Below are 17966 nucleotides of genomic sequence, written 5' to 3'. Positions count from 1 at the left end.
TTCCGGACTTTGGCCTGTATTATTTTTGAAGAAAAGGTTGAAGATTCCTACGAACCGTGGTAAATTTGCTTATATTATATAAATACTTTAAGTTATACCAATGTGTTCTTATAATTGGTTCTACTTATAACTAATAATATTAATCTAATAATCCAACGCAACATTTCTACAAGAGAGAGGAATCAACCTTTCTCAAAATAATGATAAAAATCAATTAAAATCTATAAATTATGTACAATCTATTAATGCTATACTCGATAAACTTTCCTCTCTATACTTTTAGGAGTTGTAGCATCTATCTCTTACTCTTTCTTCTACTCTTCAACAACCCTTCAGACTGTTCAGAAGTGAGGGGAACCCTCTGGAGTTCGACTCACTCTTGGGGACTCAGGCTTCTACAAGAAATGAAGAAATTTATGGGTCTACAAAATAAAGGACCAGCTCATCCTTTGTCCATGAGTATTGGCGCTCGAGTGGAGACTCCATTTGATTTTGAGGAAGAACTTGTGGGTCCACAAGAAGGAAGGGAGGAATTTGGGCTTTAAAATTTTGCACAATGAATGTATTTAACTACTTACTCTTGTAGATGGAATGAAGTAGGTATTTTCTGACATGGAGGACACTGAGGCAACTACACTTCTGTTAGTTTGTAAGGGATGTAAATTATCAAACTCATTTAATTATTGATTTACGGAAATAAAGAAGAAACATGGTCCATCGTTGTTTCAATTTATATTTCAAATAGTTCCAACATATCTTTAAACAGCTTACTTAATTATACCTATGTACTTATATTTAATTGTAATCATGTAATAATTCCTTTCACTTGCTTTAAATTTCACCCGAAAGATCCATGTCCCTCATGTCATGTAATACTGACATTCCTATTTGTAACCAATGGCTTAGTATAAGTTTAGTGTTGATTTTGAACAATTAAATTTAATGTTTATTCGTTATTGATTAAATAAAAATTTCGTAACACGATGAATTACACTTTTTCCTTCCAACCTCTTGATCTAGATCCCTGAAATTTAGCAGCACACCAATGTATTTTTTGACCAGACATAAATATATACTCCAATATTATAGTCAACATCAGGTTTTTCAACTTACATAGACTACTATTGAGTACAAAAAAATGAAGAAGTGACCTGCTAGAGTCCTATAGATATAGTTGAAAAAGAAACCGAAAATTAAGTTGTCACCTTGACATTTTGAAGAATGTTTGGGAGGAGACAAGGTCACCTTGGGAGGAGAGTGACTGAGCTATTATGACGTTTCCTTAGATTAGCTGCGATCAGCAATGAGATGAGACGAATAAACAGAAATCTGACTCCGTATCTAGCAATGATATCGGCAGCGATTACAGCCATGCTGATCCTCAATTTTACAACAAGAACTTACCTTCATAACTATAATAACTAAATAATGTAATCTTTGGTTTTCCGATTTTATTCTAAAAATTGCTCAGGAATTTACAACCACACATGAGTAACATTGAAATGACTGTAGAATTTAAATAAAATTGCAACTTGTACAGACAAAGTATTTAATTTGATACTTTATTAAACTTATTGTTAGTGTAATTTTGTATTAATTAGTAATTAAATCGTCAAAAAAATGTTTTCAAAATTTTAAGTGTATAAACAACAAAATAGAATAACAATGCAAAAATTTGTAGTATTTGTCATATTGTTTCATGGTTTTAAGTTATTTTCAGTGAGATCAGAGATTATTATAAGGGATGGAAATGGCGATATTCCATTATACATTCGAATCAAATCTATGGAAGCCTCTTTTGGTCACTCTCTTCCATTTAGAGGACTAATTGGCTTTGTCAAAAGCAGTGAGCCTCTCGATGGTTGTTCACATGTACAAAAGGCACCAGATCGATATCCTAGGGATCCACATTGGTTTATAATTCTTAAACGAAGTTCAAATTGCACCTTTATTGATAAAGTGGAAGCGGCCACGATTGGCAATTATTCAGCAGCCATTGTATTCAACGATCGAAGTGACCGTGTATTTCATATGGGTGGTAACAGTCCAAATTTGATTCCTTCCGTCTTTATCGGTGCTACGGATGGGGAGAAAATATTGAAAAATTATTTATTTCCTAAGAATATCCACTCTTTTATTGCAATTTATCCGGAAGAATCTTTTCAAGTGTGGATGTACCTCTACCCTTTAGTGATTTTTATTGCAATCTTATTGACAGTTATTTCAATTAAATACATTCAGTATCATCTTCAAAATCGGAGAAATTGCCTATCTAAAAGCGCTTTAAAGAATCTTCCCATCATAAAATACAACAGAGGTAATTCTCCATATGACACGTGTTGTATTTGTTTGGATGACTTTATTAATAATGATACTCTCCGAATTTTGCCATGTGATCATGGATATCACAAATGTTGCATTGATCCTTGGCTACTCAAAAAGAAGAATATTTGTCCACAATGTCGGAAAAAAGTATTTCATAATGGACAGCGTAATAAAGAGGAAATGAATGATCAAAATCCCCTACTTACACACGAAAGATCATCTCCGTTAAATGGAGGTACATTTCACGCAGAGGGAACATATGTGGCAGCTTTGGCGGCACAACTAGCACATACCTCTAGACAGAGATTCCGATTCAATATCTTGAACCGATATCGTCGCTTGCGAAATAACTGGATCAATAATTATTCACAAAGGAGACTTTTTTTAAACCTTCGTTTATCACGTGTTTCATCTTCTTCCGTTCACCAAAATAATCCAAATGGTAGCAGTCAAAGACTCTCTGAATCACACGAACATTCTTCAGACAATTAGACATTTTTTTTATGTGTAACTTTTTTACTTTAGTTTTTTATAGACAATGGTATAATACATTTTTAATAATAGCTTGTCCTTTAAAAAAACGTTATTAGTTCAAGAAGATTGTGTTTTGGTATCTTATAGTATCTCCACATAACTTATCTATAATATAATTGAAAACATCTATTAATTATACAGTTTGATTTATTCACTTCATTAATTGTTCATTATTATTTTTTTTTTAAATACTGTTTCCTTTATAAAGAGTATTTACATTGTGTAATATCTAAATATAATATTGGATAGATGCAGATCTATTTGATTAAACTCTATTAAAGTGGGTTCACTAATGTGATTAAAGTATATTTTGTTTTATGGATATTTCTTCTTGATTTATAAGATAAATCATGGTCATTTTTAGTTAAAATCGATGTTTCTTTTGAATTTTTTAATCAAATGTAGATTTGAATTATACATTCTAAATAATGGTAGTCACTATTACTTCAGCCAATGCTCATAAAATTTAAGACTGACCTCTGTCTTACTTATTTAATTCGATTTGGAGGTTATTAGAGTGTTTTTGATCGTACGATATCCGATTAGGCTACAATTTATGTTTCAAAAAAGTGAAAAATCAAGATTATAGTCTCTTCTCTTTCACTTGAGAAAATGAACTTTATTAAATTTTTTGAAATTCAGAATCATAACTATTAAGTTGAAACTGCTGAATCCATTAACAAATAGATAAAAGTTATTTTCAAATGGCTATAGAGGTAAAAAAAAAAAAGCAGCATTTGAAGACTGAAACTTTTGAAACATAGACTTAAAATTATACTCAAATCAAATTAAAAAATGGGGCATTCTAGTACACAGGCTAAAATAAAAAGGTGGAAGGATTTAAAATATTTTTCAATAAAATACTCCCATTATATGTGAGTAATAGAAAAGTTGGGCAAAAATTATATTTGCACATTTGCATAAATCAACAATCCCTCCTACGACTGAAAGATATCCCCTCATCTTCATACAAGTTGGCTTTAATCGTTAGGTATGTCTCTCTTTAGTGTGAATATGAGTAGATAAAACAAAGTAATTGCTTGGAAAATCAGGACTTTTTAAAATTTAAATTTTGGTGCCTTGTCATGGGGTCTGGTAAGATGATTCTGGTAAAAAGTATGCAGACCCAATTGTTGGGTTAATATCATTGCGTTGTGTACATTATCATTGTGAGACAAAATTGTTGTGGGTAATATCATTGTGAAGCAACATTATTGGAAGTAATTTCATTGCAAGACAATATTATCTTGTTGCAATTTCGTTGGAATTTATATTAGGCTAAGTAAAAAGTTCTGAATGTTTTTCGCTAGATGTCTATAGTGAGCTACTAATATAAAAAACTTAAGTAATCTTAAAGGTTAACCGTACACTTAAAAAAAGTTGATTTACAGTTTTGTGTTTGTTGAAGCCAGTTGTGTGTTACAGTGTTCCAAAATGGAAGTAAAATAAGAGACAATTCAATACATTCTTCAGTATCACTACGACCAAGTCGAAAATTTTTGCTATTTGGGGATCCAATACTGTATCGAACGCAATAGCAAAGCGGTGGTTCCAAATATTTCCGTTCTCGTTGTATAGACGTCGAAGATGAGGCACACTCTGGTTGGCCAATCATCGACAATGTCGATAAAATAATGGAAATCGTCGAGTTGGACCGGCATGTAATCATTTATTCTATTGATTAGGAACTGAAGATTACCCAGAGAACTGTTTGGAACTATTTTCACATGACTAGTATTAAGAAGAAGCTCGATGTATGGGCGCCACACGAATGGACTTAAAGGGTCCTTTAGGATTGCATTGATGTTTTCGACTCTTTGCTGAAACGTAACGAAATTGATCCATTTTTGAAGACTATGGTGACTTGTGAAGAAAAATAGGTCGGATACGAGAACAACTGCCAAAAAATATTGAGGGAGGAAGACTTCTTCATTCACGGAATTATAAAATTGCCTTCAAAATGTATAACAGTTATCGAACAAAACGGGGGATACTTGTTTTAAATCGGATAATTCTAGCTTTGTAAATTTTATTATCAAAATAAAGCGAAAAAACGCTTATAACTTTTTACTTCACCTATTATTATGATCGGGCATTAAAACTATTGAAGAATAAAAAATATTCCAATACAGCCGCTTCTCTAAGCACGATGGCCCCATTTTAATATCCAAAAATACACTGCAGCCCTCGGGTTGTAGAGGTGAGTTGCTGGAGAATGAACTTAGATGTACATAATATTTAATAATGTTGGTAAATAAGCAAAAATAATATTACAGGGAAGAGATGTTTTCAACGTGGAAATCCAATCAATTTCCATTTATTATCCTTTTTTCCCCGCAAATATACTTGTACCTATTGAGTGATAATAAAATAAAGAAAGGCATGCAGTAGTATCAATGTATTTCTCTCGATATTTGTGAAGAAATGTGATTTCCAATGGTGTACAAAGGAGTTATAGAACGCAATTATATTTTTATTTTGGTTCCTTTCGTTCTATTTGTCCCAATTCTTTCATAGCAGTAACTAAAATGTCAAATATGAGTTCCAGAGCTTCAAACACCATAATGATGGCAATCCCCATGTAGAAACTTAAAGCTCCTCCTAATCCCGCAAAGAAAGAGTCAATCTATAATTAAATGAGTGAATTAGATCTACATTTTTGACTCTATAAGTACACAAACGGACATTATATTTCGGATTTGTTTTGACGGATAAAACATTTAGACTCTCAAAAAATACATCCGCTCGAACGTAGTCACGTTTTCGCAATAGGCTATCCACAGGACTAATTATTCTACTTTCATTCAACTTTTCCAAAATAATAGGCTTTCAAAAAATGTGTTCATTAATATGATAAATTAGTTATAGCTCTGGAATAGCTTACCATATAGTAATCTGATGGCCAATCAGATGTTGCAACTGACATTCTATAAGCAACTGATCTGAAAAAAAAAAAAAAAAAAATGTGCCCCAACACGAAACTAATTTTGAAATGAACCTAAAGTATTACTCTTAAAATAACTTAAGATACAGGGAAAATTAGAATTGAATCTGTCCAAGAACTGAATTCCTTAGTAATTAGTGGTTTTTTAATTCTCTTTCTGTTCACTCTTTATAGTGATGGAGGAAAAGGGTTTGATCAACAAAAAAAAAAACTAACAACTAAATAGTATTAAAAGTCTGAAAGAGGGATAAGATACGGGAAAGGAATACAATCTTAGGATTAATCAAGGTTAATAAAATTACAAATTTATAGAATAACGCGTGTACGACTGATGTTTGACTTCCACCACGCTTTTAATATTGACGTCATAGTAGATGAGTGGTTGCGTGTTGTGTCAAAATCTGTTTTTCTTGCCATGCAGTTGGTACGATACATTAAATTGAAAATCCTAGCAAGCCCGATTACATGATGGTCTAACCTTCTGTACAGGGAGTGGGGATCAAATTGTTGTCTACTTTAAAACTTGATAACTTGAAGACGACATTGTCAAATAAAAAAACCGGTTACCAAATAGGAAAGCTATTCTTGTCAGCTGACGATACGTAGTTCAGTTAGCATCATGCCGTCATCATATGAGGAGATAAAGAGCTATAAGTGGAACGAGGAGCTTTCGAGGTCCGCCGTAGTCATGGCATTGGTTAATAATGGAGGTGAAATCTCCAATTCAACGATTGCTTCAACCTTAGGAGTGAATTTACGGACTGTTCAGCGTATCTGTAAGAAGCTAGAGGACACCTGGGATGTTGATGCCACCATAAAGAGGGCACCCAAGGAGGAGGGCGCTGACAGGAAGGTAAGGGACACTGAATTTGTCGACAAGGTGAAGAAGATTGTCCATGAAGGCCGCAGGAGCTACAAGATGCAGGTGGGCCAGATCTTGACCCAGAAGGCAAAGGACAACAAGCTGATGAAGTCAACAAAATTGCTCAACAAGCTCAAGCACCCAAAGCAGCCCAGGATACTGTGGTTTTTCTCTGATGAAAAGAATTTCTGTCAAGATCAGAAGGTCATCAAGCAGAACAACAGGTGGATAGCTACCTGCACCAGCCATGTGAGGAAGGTAATGAAGCCCAAGTTCCCTGCAACTGTCATGGTGTTCGGGGTGGTCAGCTGTGAAGGTCCTGTTATGCCTCCCCACATATTTGAAACGGGTCTAAAGGTCAATACAGAGGTCTACCTGGATGTTATGGAGAAGGTGGTTCTGCCCTGGATCCAAGCGGTGGCCGGAGACAGGCCCTGGGTGTGGCAACAGGACTCAGCACACTGCCATGTGTCCATATTCTCCATGCAGTGGTTAACCGAGAACTGTTATGACGTCGTAACCAAGGATTTGTGGCCTCCTAACTCTCCCGACCTTAATCTTTTGGACTATTTTGTCTGTTGGTATGTCTCTCGACATACCAACAGACATCCCATAGCACCAAGGCCAGCCTGATGGACTCCATCAAGGAGGTATTCGGGAACATGGACAATGAGATGGGCCTGCGGCCGGTTCAGAGACTATATTGAGATCGTTATTGATGCCAACGGTGATTATATCGAATGAATGGCTACTCTATACCTATATCCTCGTCATAGTTTTGATTTTCAATAAAAAAGTAAAAAACTGTATATTTTGTCTTGTTTTTTGTAGAAAAATATTTTGGCGAGATTTTGATCCCCGCTCCCTGTATCTATCAACCTTGGGATTAATTATACTTGAGTGAAAATTGCTAACTAAATCAAAAGGAGACTCACAAACATGGGTTTTTGCAGTCGCATGTTTGGACTCCTTCATCGTGCTCTCTTTGAACGTTCATGTAGCATTTGTAGTCTGCATCTATCAAATTAGGCAAAAAGAAATATGAAGAAAAACAATATACATAATATCCATTTCAATCTTACTCTTATCCGAAGGAATGGACGAACACGTACGTAGGGGTGTTCCATCCTTGTCAGTGATATAGGTTTCATTGAGTAGGGATGTGTATAAGTGTACATGTTGACAATTACAGCGATCAATGAGCTCAATTTGAATGCAAAGCTTCTGGCAAGACTGTTGAGTAGATATTGGAGGATAATTATCATATTAAGAAGTTGGTAGGATTAAAAGTACATAGTTATTTGCTTACCTCAAGAGAGTATATGTGCTGAATATCCTTCACAATATAATTAAAGTATTTCGTGTCACTCCAGTAGTTGATACAATCCGTTTCATAGGGATGTGGCATGAGTTTTGATATTTTCTGCGCAAGTAGGAAAATATTTATTAGCGTACATATGTATTAGATTTGAAACAAAGTCCAAGACCGATTTAATTTTCGGTTCGGTTAATTTTTAATTTTTCTTGACCAAATTGAACCAATATTTCGAACTCATTGGGTCCATTTTTTCTGGTCTCCCTTGGTAGATCCAAACTATATGGGTTGTCTACTGATAAAGCACGCTAAAATACATGTAACGTCCTTGTGCATATGCTCACAATTTGACGTCACACATGAGGTCTTCAATAATTCATCTATAGACTCGGTTTAGAGCGAATTTGAGTGAGACCCCTAATTTTTTTATGAGACCAATCTAGACCGAATTATTCTATGAGACTGTTTCAGACCTCAACTTATTTAAAGAACTGAATTACTTCGGTTCAACAAAGATTAAAACAGTCTCAGACCCTTCCAGGATTTCCAAAGAAAAATCCAACATGAGTACATGTATATATATATATATATTTATATAAAACCAATAATAGTTTTTATTTCTTAACTAACTTTTTCAAGTGCTATGGATGTCGCTGTTTTTGGGGGTATTTGATGACCGAATTCTTCAATTTGAGGGAGAACAGCACCATCATGGATCACAACCGTGGCTCCAGCTTTTCGTGAAAGTCCTTTTTGCATATAATTATCCTGATTCAAATATAGTTCTAAACTTAGGCCTAATAAAAAAGATGATTTAAAAACAAACAAATCATGGTTGAAGCATTGGATTTAGAGCTGAGTAGGAGCAAGAAAATCAAGATAGGACATTGATTAATTATAATAAATTATAATTAATCAATAAAGACCGATAGTATATTTGCGATATTATTAAATGAATGTAGTATATTTTTGTAGGATAATAAGAACGAACCATTCATGATCCCTGTAAGCGAAACTTTTTTCAAGGTGTCGTTATCCTGATCATTGAATATCGTGTTGAAAGTAAAGCAATTGCCGCAGCAGGGTATACTCATTACTCTCCAAAATTTCTCATGATAACAAGAACTTCCCTTGAAACTACAGTCAATCATAAATCCTTTGATTGTGCTCCAATTGAGACTATCTATGTTTTTCAAAGGATGCCCAATTGCTTCTCTTGTTTTGCTTGATAACTCAAAGAATAGCTCATTAAATTCGTCTTCCTTTCGGAAATTGATATCAACCTTATCCGGCTTAAAGATGTGTTTTTTAAAAGCCTTATTTACATCCTTCTTCGAAATTTTTTTATTTGATCGATAACTGATTTTGGTTTCTTAGGTTTAGTTATTGATTTGATCTAAAAGGAAGTTAATGAACAGTTATTCTAATGTTTGACTTAGAATTCTATCAATATGAACCAGACAATCACTACCCAGGGGCGTTCCCAGGATGTTATCGGAAGGGGGCACTTATTTTTAAGTTAATAAATTTTGACCCTGGACTGAATTTGATCAAATAACCTCTTTTATAGTTGGAAGGGGGGCTACAACCTTTCTAGCCAACTTCCTGTGGCCACCTCTGCTACAATTTTTAAGGGATGGTCTTGGGGGAATTTGACCTTGACCCCACGCTTTCACATAATAAAATAGGGGCCTGCAGATTGTATATATTGTGAATAAAATGTTTTGTATTTTGTAAAGTGGCAGAGGAGGCCACAGGATCCATGGTACCACCAGTGATGAATATTTTAATGCCCGACAAAAGTTAAAGGTGTGCAAAAGTAGGAAAAAAGATTACAACAAATTATAAAGAGGTCATTTAAGAAAAATAATGGAAATTGCTTTTCTAAAAAAAAACAAAGATTTCCTCCTTTAAACAAAAAAGTTATTTTAAGAAAAGGCCATGAAAATAGAATAAAGAGATAATTTTGTTTTCTTAAAAAAAGACGTCATTCAATGAAATATATATATCATTTATCAAAAAAAGGCGGTTTGAGAAAATGAAATGAATATTGTTTACAAAAAAACAAAAAAAAGGTAATAATGGTCACAAAATTGAAAAAAAAAAAAAAAAAAAAATATTTTTGAAAAAAGTTCAAATTAAAAAATGTGAAGGAAAGAAAATTTGAAAGAATATTCTGACAGGGACGTCAACTCTGAAGAAAAATTTCTGAAATTTCTTTTCTTAAACAAGTACAAGATCCAATAATAGCAAAGAGCCCTTTTTAAAATAAAAATATATGTACTTTTGTAAATCTGTAACAAAGAGGCACTAAAATTTGTACCTGACCTCACCATGGCAAACCTTGGCACTTTGCCACTGGGTAAAACTGACTTGCGGGCATTATTCTAAACAACTTACGTAGTTGAAAGTGGAAGGTTGACAAACCTCCTTTTTTTCAAAATCCCTTCTATACATACAGATTTCTTGAACATCACACTCTTGCTTTAAAAGCGACTTGACGATCCGCTTTTTATCAACTGTTTTGGATAAATCAAAATACTTGGAAGGCAAACATCAGAATGACTGAATAAATATTTTTTCTGATTGTTACTTACTGCCATGGCCGTGGTGCAGTCAAAAAAACTAGATTTATTGCAATAAATCCCCAGAGAAATATACAAGTTCTTTTTTACTTTCTCAGTCTCCAAGACATACTTCTCAAAGATTTCACACACTTTTTCCATACATCCTGTAATAACCATTATTTTTTTGAGTGTTGCATAGTCCTTTCTCCCAACTGTCAACTCATTTTCCATATATCGATGCTTAGCATACGTAAAACGAAAGCGTTCCAAATCTTCAAGTTCATCAAATGTTCTCAGACAATGGATCCTTGTGTGATACTCTAGTTAGGCTACTGTTGGGAAACATATGCTTATACATCACCTGTTAAGATTGCAAATAGTTACGGCAGGGAAGGAAATGATGGAGTCTCTCTTTATATCGATGGATGTAGTAACAGGATAGCTTTGAAAGTCCTTGATTATGTCAAAAATGTTGAGAGACGTGAGAATTCCACCAATGACGACAAGTGTTAGCCTTATAAAATGGTATCACATGAGGACAAGTAATAAAGTACAATAAAGTATCTAAATAACTCACCAATAAACTCTTTTCAATTTACTTTTGGCACGTGCAGCATGACTGAGTCCATTAATACTCCGAATTCCTTAAATAATCTCCCACAGTCCTTGCAATGATTTTGAAAAAGTACATGATGATTATGAAAGCTTATCTAGAAGAGATAATAGAATGTATGAGAATTGCATTTGCACATCATTGTGTCAAGCATCTTCTATAATAAAGATGCAAAACTGTACCAGGGTTAAAAAAATATGAAATTTGAAGGTTGCACTCTTTTTGTAACCTGATTTTTTTAACTTATTATTTGTTTCAAGGTAAAGCATTATGTATGAAGGAAGGTTAATAGAAATACAAGGTTAGACCATCATGTAATCGGGCTTACTAGAATATTCAATCTGATGTATTGCACCCACTGCAGGGTAAGGGAGGCAGATTTTTACAAAACACACAACCTCTCATCTACCATGACGTCAATATTAAAAGCGTGGTGGAAGTCAAACATCAGTCCTACACGCGTTAAGGAATAATCTTGTATTTCTATGATATTTCTTGGTATAAGGTACATAATTTCATATTCTTTGAATGCCTAAATTTGTAACTAGTATCTTATGGACAGCTCCCAAGGACTGATTCTAAGACTGGAATGTTCTAGACCGAATATATATTTGCCAAAACTCCTGAGAAATGAATATTAAATATGTATTCTTATAGTAAGGGTATTAATGTTTAAAGAAGGTTTCTGATGGAGTTCTCTAAGCAGCATTTATGTATGTAAGTATAATGCCCATACATACGTATTATGGCGAGTCTTATTATTTTAAGTGATTATTTATTTGTGAGCATTGAGATTTTGGTAAACATTTGAACAAAAGCTGTTAAAATAACTTTTATTCCGAAAAATCTTTTGCAGAAACACTTCTCAAAAGAATCTCTTTAATTTGAATATTTTGAGAACTTTTTTGAGAAATGAGATCAAGAATAAGATCGATAATAATTTGTAACAAGTATAAAGACTGAAAAGACGGGGAAAACAACATTGATAGAAAAAAAAATATATGAAATAATATTTGACTTATCTTTAATATAGCAAAAATATTCTTATTGCACCATTCAATTTTGATATGTTTTTCTTTGATCAGTACTATAATTTTTTCATATTTTTCAATAATAATTATATAAATTTAGAGATGTATATATGTTCATAAAGTATTTAAAAACATATTTTTTATGAAGTACCTGTTGTAGAAAAAGTATTGAGCCCTTCTAAAAATACAGTTTTGAATAGGGGTTGTTGATTAAATCTTAAAGTTCAAATTAATTTTGTATAGCTTAGATTCTAAACCTTTGATTGATGTACATGTTCTATACAAAAATTAAACATATGTTGCTATGGAGGGGAGAAGAGCCATCATAAGTAATTTAATCATCGACGGGAGGACCACTTCGAACATACATTATGAAGGCCTTTAACGTCAGCAAGGCCACATTCTCTGGGTTCATAAATTATTTGGCTGATGGGGACAACCTTAAGTTTAATAAAACTATTAAAGTGGAAAAAACCCTTGAAAATAAAAGGGAATATTATGACCATAGTTTATGATGCTAGTATGGCCAAAAAAACCAGCTGAGATCAAATTAGATATGTGGAAGAAAACCCTCAAGTCTAGCAATGATATAGGCAGGAATTACTTGGATCCTCAATTCTACTCCAAGTCAAATAAGGACTTACACATATAAATCCACAACCAATCCTCAGAGTTACTCTTTTATACTTATATGTTATCTCTTCAAGAATATAAAATAATAACAGTTTTGGAAAATAAAAATGATTCAAGTAGTAACTACAATAAGCCTCTTCCATTATCATATTATTTTCATCTATGGACTATGACTATAGGTTATAAAAATATGAAATATGAAGATCGCTCTCATCTTTGTAATTGCTACCAGAATAATTTTTTTATTTATTTACCAAGCTGCCTATTTAATCGTTATTTATCAAAAACACTTAAATAATCACTAGTGTGTTTAAGAAGAAGAGTAACTCTGAGAGTTTCTTGGGGAGTTATAAGTTTAAGTTCTTGTTGGACTCGAACTAAAATTGAGGATCCTATTCATAATATTTTTGCAATGTTAAGAAACAATTATACTCTAAAAACCTTTTATATGTGTATATAAGGGGCTCAAAGTAAGTGAAAGATGGGATTATTTAAGTATATCCAAATTAAAAAGAATCGGATTTTTTTTTTGTTTAAGTTGATGATTTGTCAGCATTTGTCTTTGTGAAGATTCTAAATGGATTGTTCAATCCATAGTTGTGGTAAAACTCGAATTTAATATAAAAAACATCATTAATGGACATTTATAAATTATTGTAATCATTTGAATATCTAAAATCTATATATATATACCTATATTTAGAATCTGAGAAAATCATCCCTCAGATATATTAGGACAATATTTATAAATAAAAAAAACAAGTTCAAAAATGATGTAATCCATGCTAGTATCTATTTTCGGTTGGAATACGAAATATTTATAATTGTTTTACCTATATATGCAGGGTAATTGCAAATATATCCATCTGAAGCTCATCGAGGTTCTGTGATATCACGTTCATCTTCTGTGTATTCATTTTTACTAAACCGGTGGATCTCTTTAAGTCATAAAAACATTCTTTCACAAACAACACTTTGACTGAGAACCAGAAGAAAGTTATATTTCAGTTAATTTAAGACGGAGGTCCCATGGTGCTATTTGCAAGCTCATTAAAGTTTGCGAATTTGCTATCTGGAGAATGTCAAAGAGGTTTCAAGTAATAAGATGATTCAAAACGGACCCTGGACAGGGTCGACCAAAATCAAAAAGGATTACAAAGGAGATCAAGGCTATGAGGGAAAGGATCCGAAAGAAAGGCAAGAGGTCTATCTGAACCTTGGGTATAGACAACTGCAAGAGCAAAACCACCAAGCAGGAGCTTTTGAGTAAGGACCTGAGGGGTTTTTGTTAAAAAAACTGTACTACCTAATACTTTCCAAGGCCAAAATGAAAAAAAGATCGATGAAGCTCGCGAATTGCTAAAAAAAATCTGTAAAATCTTTATTTCTCGGATGAGAAGAATTTTACATTGAAATGACCTTCAACGTCCAGAATAATGGTGTTTGGAGCAAGAGTGGAAATAGTGATGTCAAACGTATTTATAGATCATAAAAACCTGCGTCCATCATGGTCTGAGGAGGTATCTGGGATGAGGGAATTTATCTTTATTCTACTTTATGTCAAGGTAAATGGCACCCACTACCTGGAGGAGTACGAGTTTGGGATCGAACCTTGGACCTTCCAGCAAGATGGAACCCCTTTAAATACCGCCATGATCATGCAGGACTGATTCACATAGAATTTTCCAATTTTAGAGTCAAAGGAAGAATGGTCTTCAAAGTATCTGTCTTTAAATCCTATGGAAGACTTTTTGTTGTTCATTCTTGAGACAAACGCATGGATAAAGCCTCATAAGAAATTTGAGAACCTGAATGGATTGTTGATTAAGACATTAGACTAAATTGGTCATTAAGTTCTCTGTGCTGCCTTCAAAGACTTTTGTCGTCGTCTGACGGTAACTGTGAAGACTGGAGGTGGCCATTTTGAATGAAATTTATATATGTTATAGATAATTAAATTAAAAGAATACGTACAAAGTCTAAATGTCGTAATTTCAAAAATCAACGTTTTTCTGAATGATCCTAATTTCCGTACAGCCTGTATTTATATCGTGGACTGAATGTTGCCATAAGTGAAAACCTCCCAGGGGCACATCTCATGAATTATTAAAGTTGCAAATAAGCACTAAATGAAAAATGAAAATATTATGAAGGTATAATCTAATGAAAAACCTATTTTATATTCTGAGACCTGGTTCTAGAGGAGATTGAAGGCACTTTTAGCGGCCTTGCCCTTGATTATAAGAAATAAAAAAAGTCAACAGCCTATTCTATTGTTTTTTCTTAAATAAGGTCAAATAAATGTCATTTTTTATTAAATAACAGTATTTTTGTAAAAATAGTTAAAAGAATGTCCTTTTGACAATAAAAAGGGGACTCTCATTTCATTGCTTAAAAAAATATAATTCTATATCATTTTGATGAAAAAAAGATTTAAAATTTATCTTCTAAAAAACAAAATTCGAAATTAAATTGAAAATAAAAAAAAGATTTCAGCACTTTCTTTGCCTTTGGCTCTGATCACGTAGAAAATTGACCTTTCCCAAATATGAAATAGTATTTTGGCATATTTCCCCTTTAAAAAAGAAATCAACAGTCGATTGTGTTCGATAAAATATAAAATAGAGAAGAAAACTTTATCCTTTGCTCAAAGATATTTATTTGTACTTACGTCTCTAGTCTCACAAATGTACTGAAACATTACTTTAAAATAAAAGAAACTATATTAACTCCCCCCCCCCCACACACACATTCAGAAGGGGATTTGGAGTAGGAAAATTGAGGAAAGTGTGCTTCAAAGTACATGCTGCATATTTAATAATCTGACATTTTCTACTGTTTGTGAATGTGACAATCATTCTACTAAGTTCAAGTATGAAATTTGAGTGTTCTTAATCAACCTTTATTTTAGTTCTGTTGTTTTTTGTAGTCTCAATACTTCAAATTTTTAAGTACATGTATTGTCTTATTTGAATGAAAAGTTGCTGGTGGATAGAGAGGCACACTCAACATTGCTTATAGCATCATAAGCAATGTCTCTACCCTTTCTTCGAAATTAATTTTCCATTTTCATCATATTCCCTAACTTTTTGACTATTCATTATTGTGTAAGGCCGGCATAGCGAGGAGTTATTTCTTCAAATATAACCGAAAAGTTATTCAACGCCTTTGTTACCCACATTCATTGTGTATTCTACCTTTTTTATATATAGTTTTTTTTATATTATGGCTTAGTTTAAATTTAAGCTGGTATTTAAAAATTATAAGTATAAAAAAATATTCAAGATTACAACCACGGGTCAGATACTAAAGGACTTCATTCGCGGAAAATTGCCATGGAGGAAAATTGCCCATTATACAAATTTAAAGAAAAAAACAATAATTGATTTGGGTATTGAAATACAAATAATGGCATTTTTATATATCCATGAGACAAAGGAGTTAAATGGCGTAAAAACACAGAAAAAAATACAGTTTTCAATTTACAAAGTGAAGGCTTCAACTATTTTTTGAATGTATTGGATGAATTGGAAGTGGGTTTTTTTTATCTTCCTAATTCTAATTTTAATTTGTAATTAATATATGATTGCTCTCCCTTCTTCTGCGTGTAGAATAATTCGAATCGACAACCCATACCTTTAAAAAAAACTTTGAAACACGGGGAATCAATCTTGTTTTATGAAAAAATCAACTTATTAGCAAAAAAAATAAATAAACAAACTTGTCTTGCAGAGCCAAGGAATCTGGTCTTATCCAAATTAAACACACTCTTACGTACGTAACTAAAAATTCTGAAAAACTTTTATTTTATGTCTAAAGGTTGTATCCGTCTCTGTTTTTGAAATAAATGTGTTTTATCATCGTTTTTCTAAGTGGGACGTACGTCACACACAAACACATAAATTATTTTATTAATGTGTAGAATATATATTTTTTTGAATCGGAGAAAATGACTTCGAAGTACTAAAAAATGAAGAAAAAAACCCTTCCTTTGGAATTCTAATAAATGTATCATTTTTGATTACAATGACAATAATTATAGTTTGTCGTAAAATGAAGAGATAACAGCCCGATTTTTGGTGGAACAACGAGCAAAATTCCTATTGTCTGTATCGTTGTTTGTAGATTTTGTGGAGTATGATTTTATAGTTTTACTTTGCCTTACCAAAAATCGACTTAAAGACTACCCCCATAATAAAAAAAAGATCCCCTTAAAAAAATCATATTTTAACGTTAATTTATGATTTGTTGATTATGATTTTGTGATACTTATTAAGCAATCAAGGCTTATTGATACTCAATAAAATGTTGCTCTCTGTTGACCAAAAATTATAAATTTTTGGGCATAACGGATAATTTCCATGTTTTTCGAGATAAAAGCAATCATAAATACACTATCTCAATCCAAGACAAAAATTTGTTGGCTAATAATAATTTTACATTGAGTGACTATCACATATTTTAATTTTTAAAGCTATCTTAATACTTTCTCAATTCTCTTATACCACACATCTACCAAATAAATGGGTTTGAAAATTAAAAATTCTTTGAGAAATGCATAAATCATATCCTATGCAGAGTTTGGATTTACGCCCACTAATAATCGACCTTCTTCAAATCTATACAAGGTTGTGTCCGGTTCAGATTCAGCGGTTTTGTCGGCCCCAGTTATTTTATTTCATTTTTATTATTTTTATCGGTGTCAGTTCCAGTCTCTGTTATATATATATAGTCTCAGTTTGGTAACAGGCACTTAAAACAAGAAACGTCACTAGACAATTCGGGCCCAGAAAATGATATTAGATACAAATAAGGCTACCTTATAAGTTCCACCGGGGCCCCCGAAAAATAAGGTTTCTCAAGGCAATGTTTTCAAAGTAGGGCCACGAGGGGAAACAGGAGGGAGGAGGAAGGGTGGGAAGATGGTTGACTTATATGGTTAACTACCAGATAATTTCCGGCCTTTTTTCAGTTTCTTTCTGTAAGAAAGGTTATGTGATACAATAAAGGTAATGACGTGCTTCATTACCATAAAATTATGCAGATGGAATATTAAAAGGTTATAAATATACCAAAAATACAACAAACAAAAATAAGCTCAAGAACTGAGACCGATAAGCGATATATTGCGGTCCTGGTTGC

General features: G+C 32.9%; 2 protein-coding genes across 3 annotated transcripts; one reads left to right on the top strand and one right to left on the bottom strand.

Annotated features, from left to right (window-relative positions):
• Positions 1 to 1607: 1607 nt before the first annotated feature.
• LOC121131947 (E3 ubiquitin-protein ligase RNF167) lies at positions 1608 to 3013 on the top strand. The gene has a single exon (XM_040727357.2). The coding sequence runs from the start codon at positions 1666 to 1668 to the stop codon at positions 2815 to 2817; it is 1152 nt and encodes a 383-aa protein (XP_040583291.1). The 5' UTR covers positions 1608 to 1665; the 3' UTR covers positions 2818 to 3013.
• LOC121120339 (epithelial sodium channel subunit gamma-like) lies at positions 2989 to 15522 on the bottom strand. Of its 2 annotated transcripts, XM_040715222.2 has the most exons (13): positions 15496 to 15518; positions 11125 to 11257; positions 10909 to 11061; positions 10578 to 10854; positions 10381 to 10521; positions 8972 to 9376; positions 8611 to 8777; positions 7975 to 8088; positions 7748 to 7898; positions 7601 to 7682; positions 5744 to 5801; positions 5545 to 5685; positions 2989 to 5485 (listed from the first exon to the last, which is right to left on the bottom strand). In XM_040715222.2, the coding sequence occupies exons 6-13, from the start codon at positions 9129 to 9131 to the stop codon at positions 5333 to 5335; spliced, it is 1026 nt and encodes a 341-aa protein (XP_040571156.1). In that variant the 5' UTR covers positions 9132 to 9376; positions 10381 to 10521; positions 10578 to 10854; positions 10909 to 11061; positions 11125 to 11257; positions 15496 to 15518; the 3' UTR covers positions 2989 to 5332. The 2 variants fall into 2 exon arrangements, with proteins under 2 accessions (XP_040571156.1, XP_071742765.1); XM_071886664.1 differs by lacking the exons at positions 8611 to 8777; positions 8972 to 9376 and having other exon boundaries at positions 15496 to 15522.
• Positions 15523 to 17966: the final 2444 nt, after the last annotated feature.

The sequence above is a fragment of the Lepeophtheirus salmonis genome, chromosome 1 (assembly GCF_016086655.4).
Source record: "Lepeophtheirus salmonis chromosome 1, UVic_Lsal_1.4, whole genome shotgun sequence".
NCBI classification, from domain to species: Eukaryota; Metazoa; Arthropoda; class Copepoda; order Siphonostomatoida; family Caligidae; genus Lepeophtheirus; species Lepeophtheirus salmonis.
The sequence above is the reverse complement of the archived record's forward strand: the minus strand, read 5'-3'. Positions and strand labels throughout refer to the sequence as shown.

Coding starts and splice junctions, on each gene's coding strand:
- LOC121131947 (XM_040727357.2), top strand. CDS start 1,666: ATGCAAAAATTTGTAGTATTTGTCATATTGTTTCATGGTTTTAAGTTA.
- LOC121120339 (XM_071886664.1), bottom strand. CDS start 10,778: ATGGAAAATGAGTTGACAGTTGGGAGAAAGGACTATGCAACACTCAAA. Junction 7,683..7,747: donor GTCCATTCCTTCGGATAAGA/GTAAGATTGAAA, acceptor CTAATTTGATAG/ATGCAGACTACAAATGCTAC. Junction 5,686..5,743: donor GGCCATCAGATTACTATATG/GTAAGCTATTCC, acceptor ATTTTTTGAAAG/CCTATTATTTTGGAAAAGTT.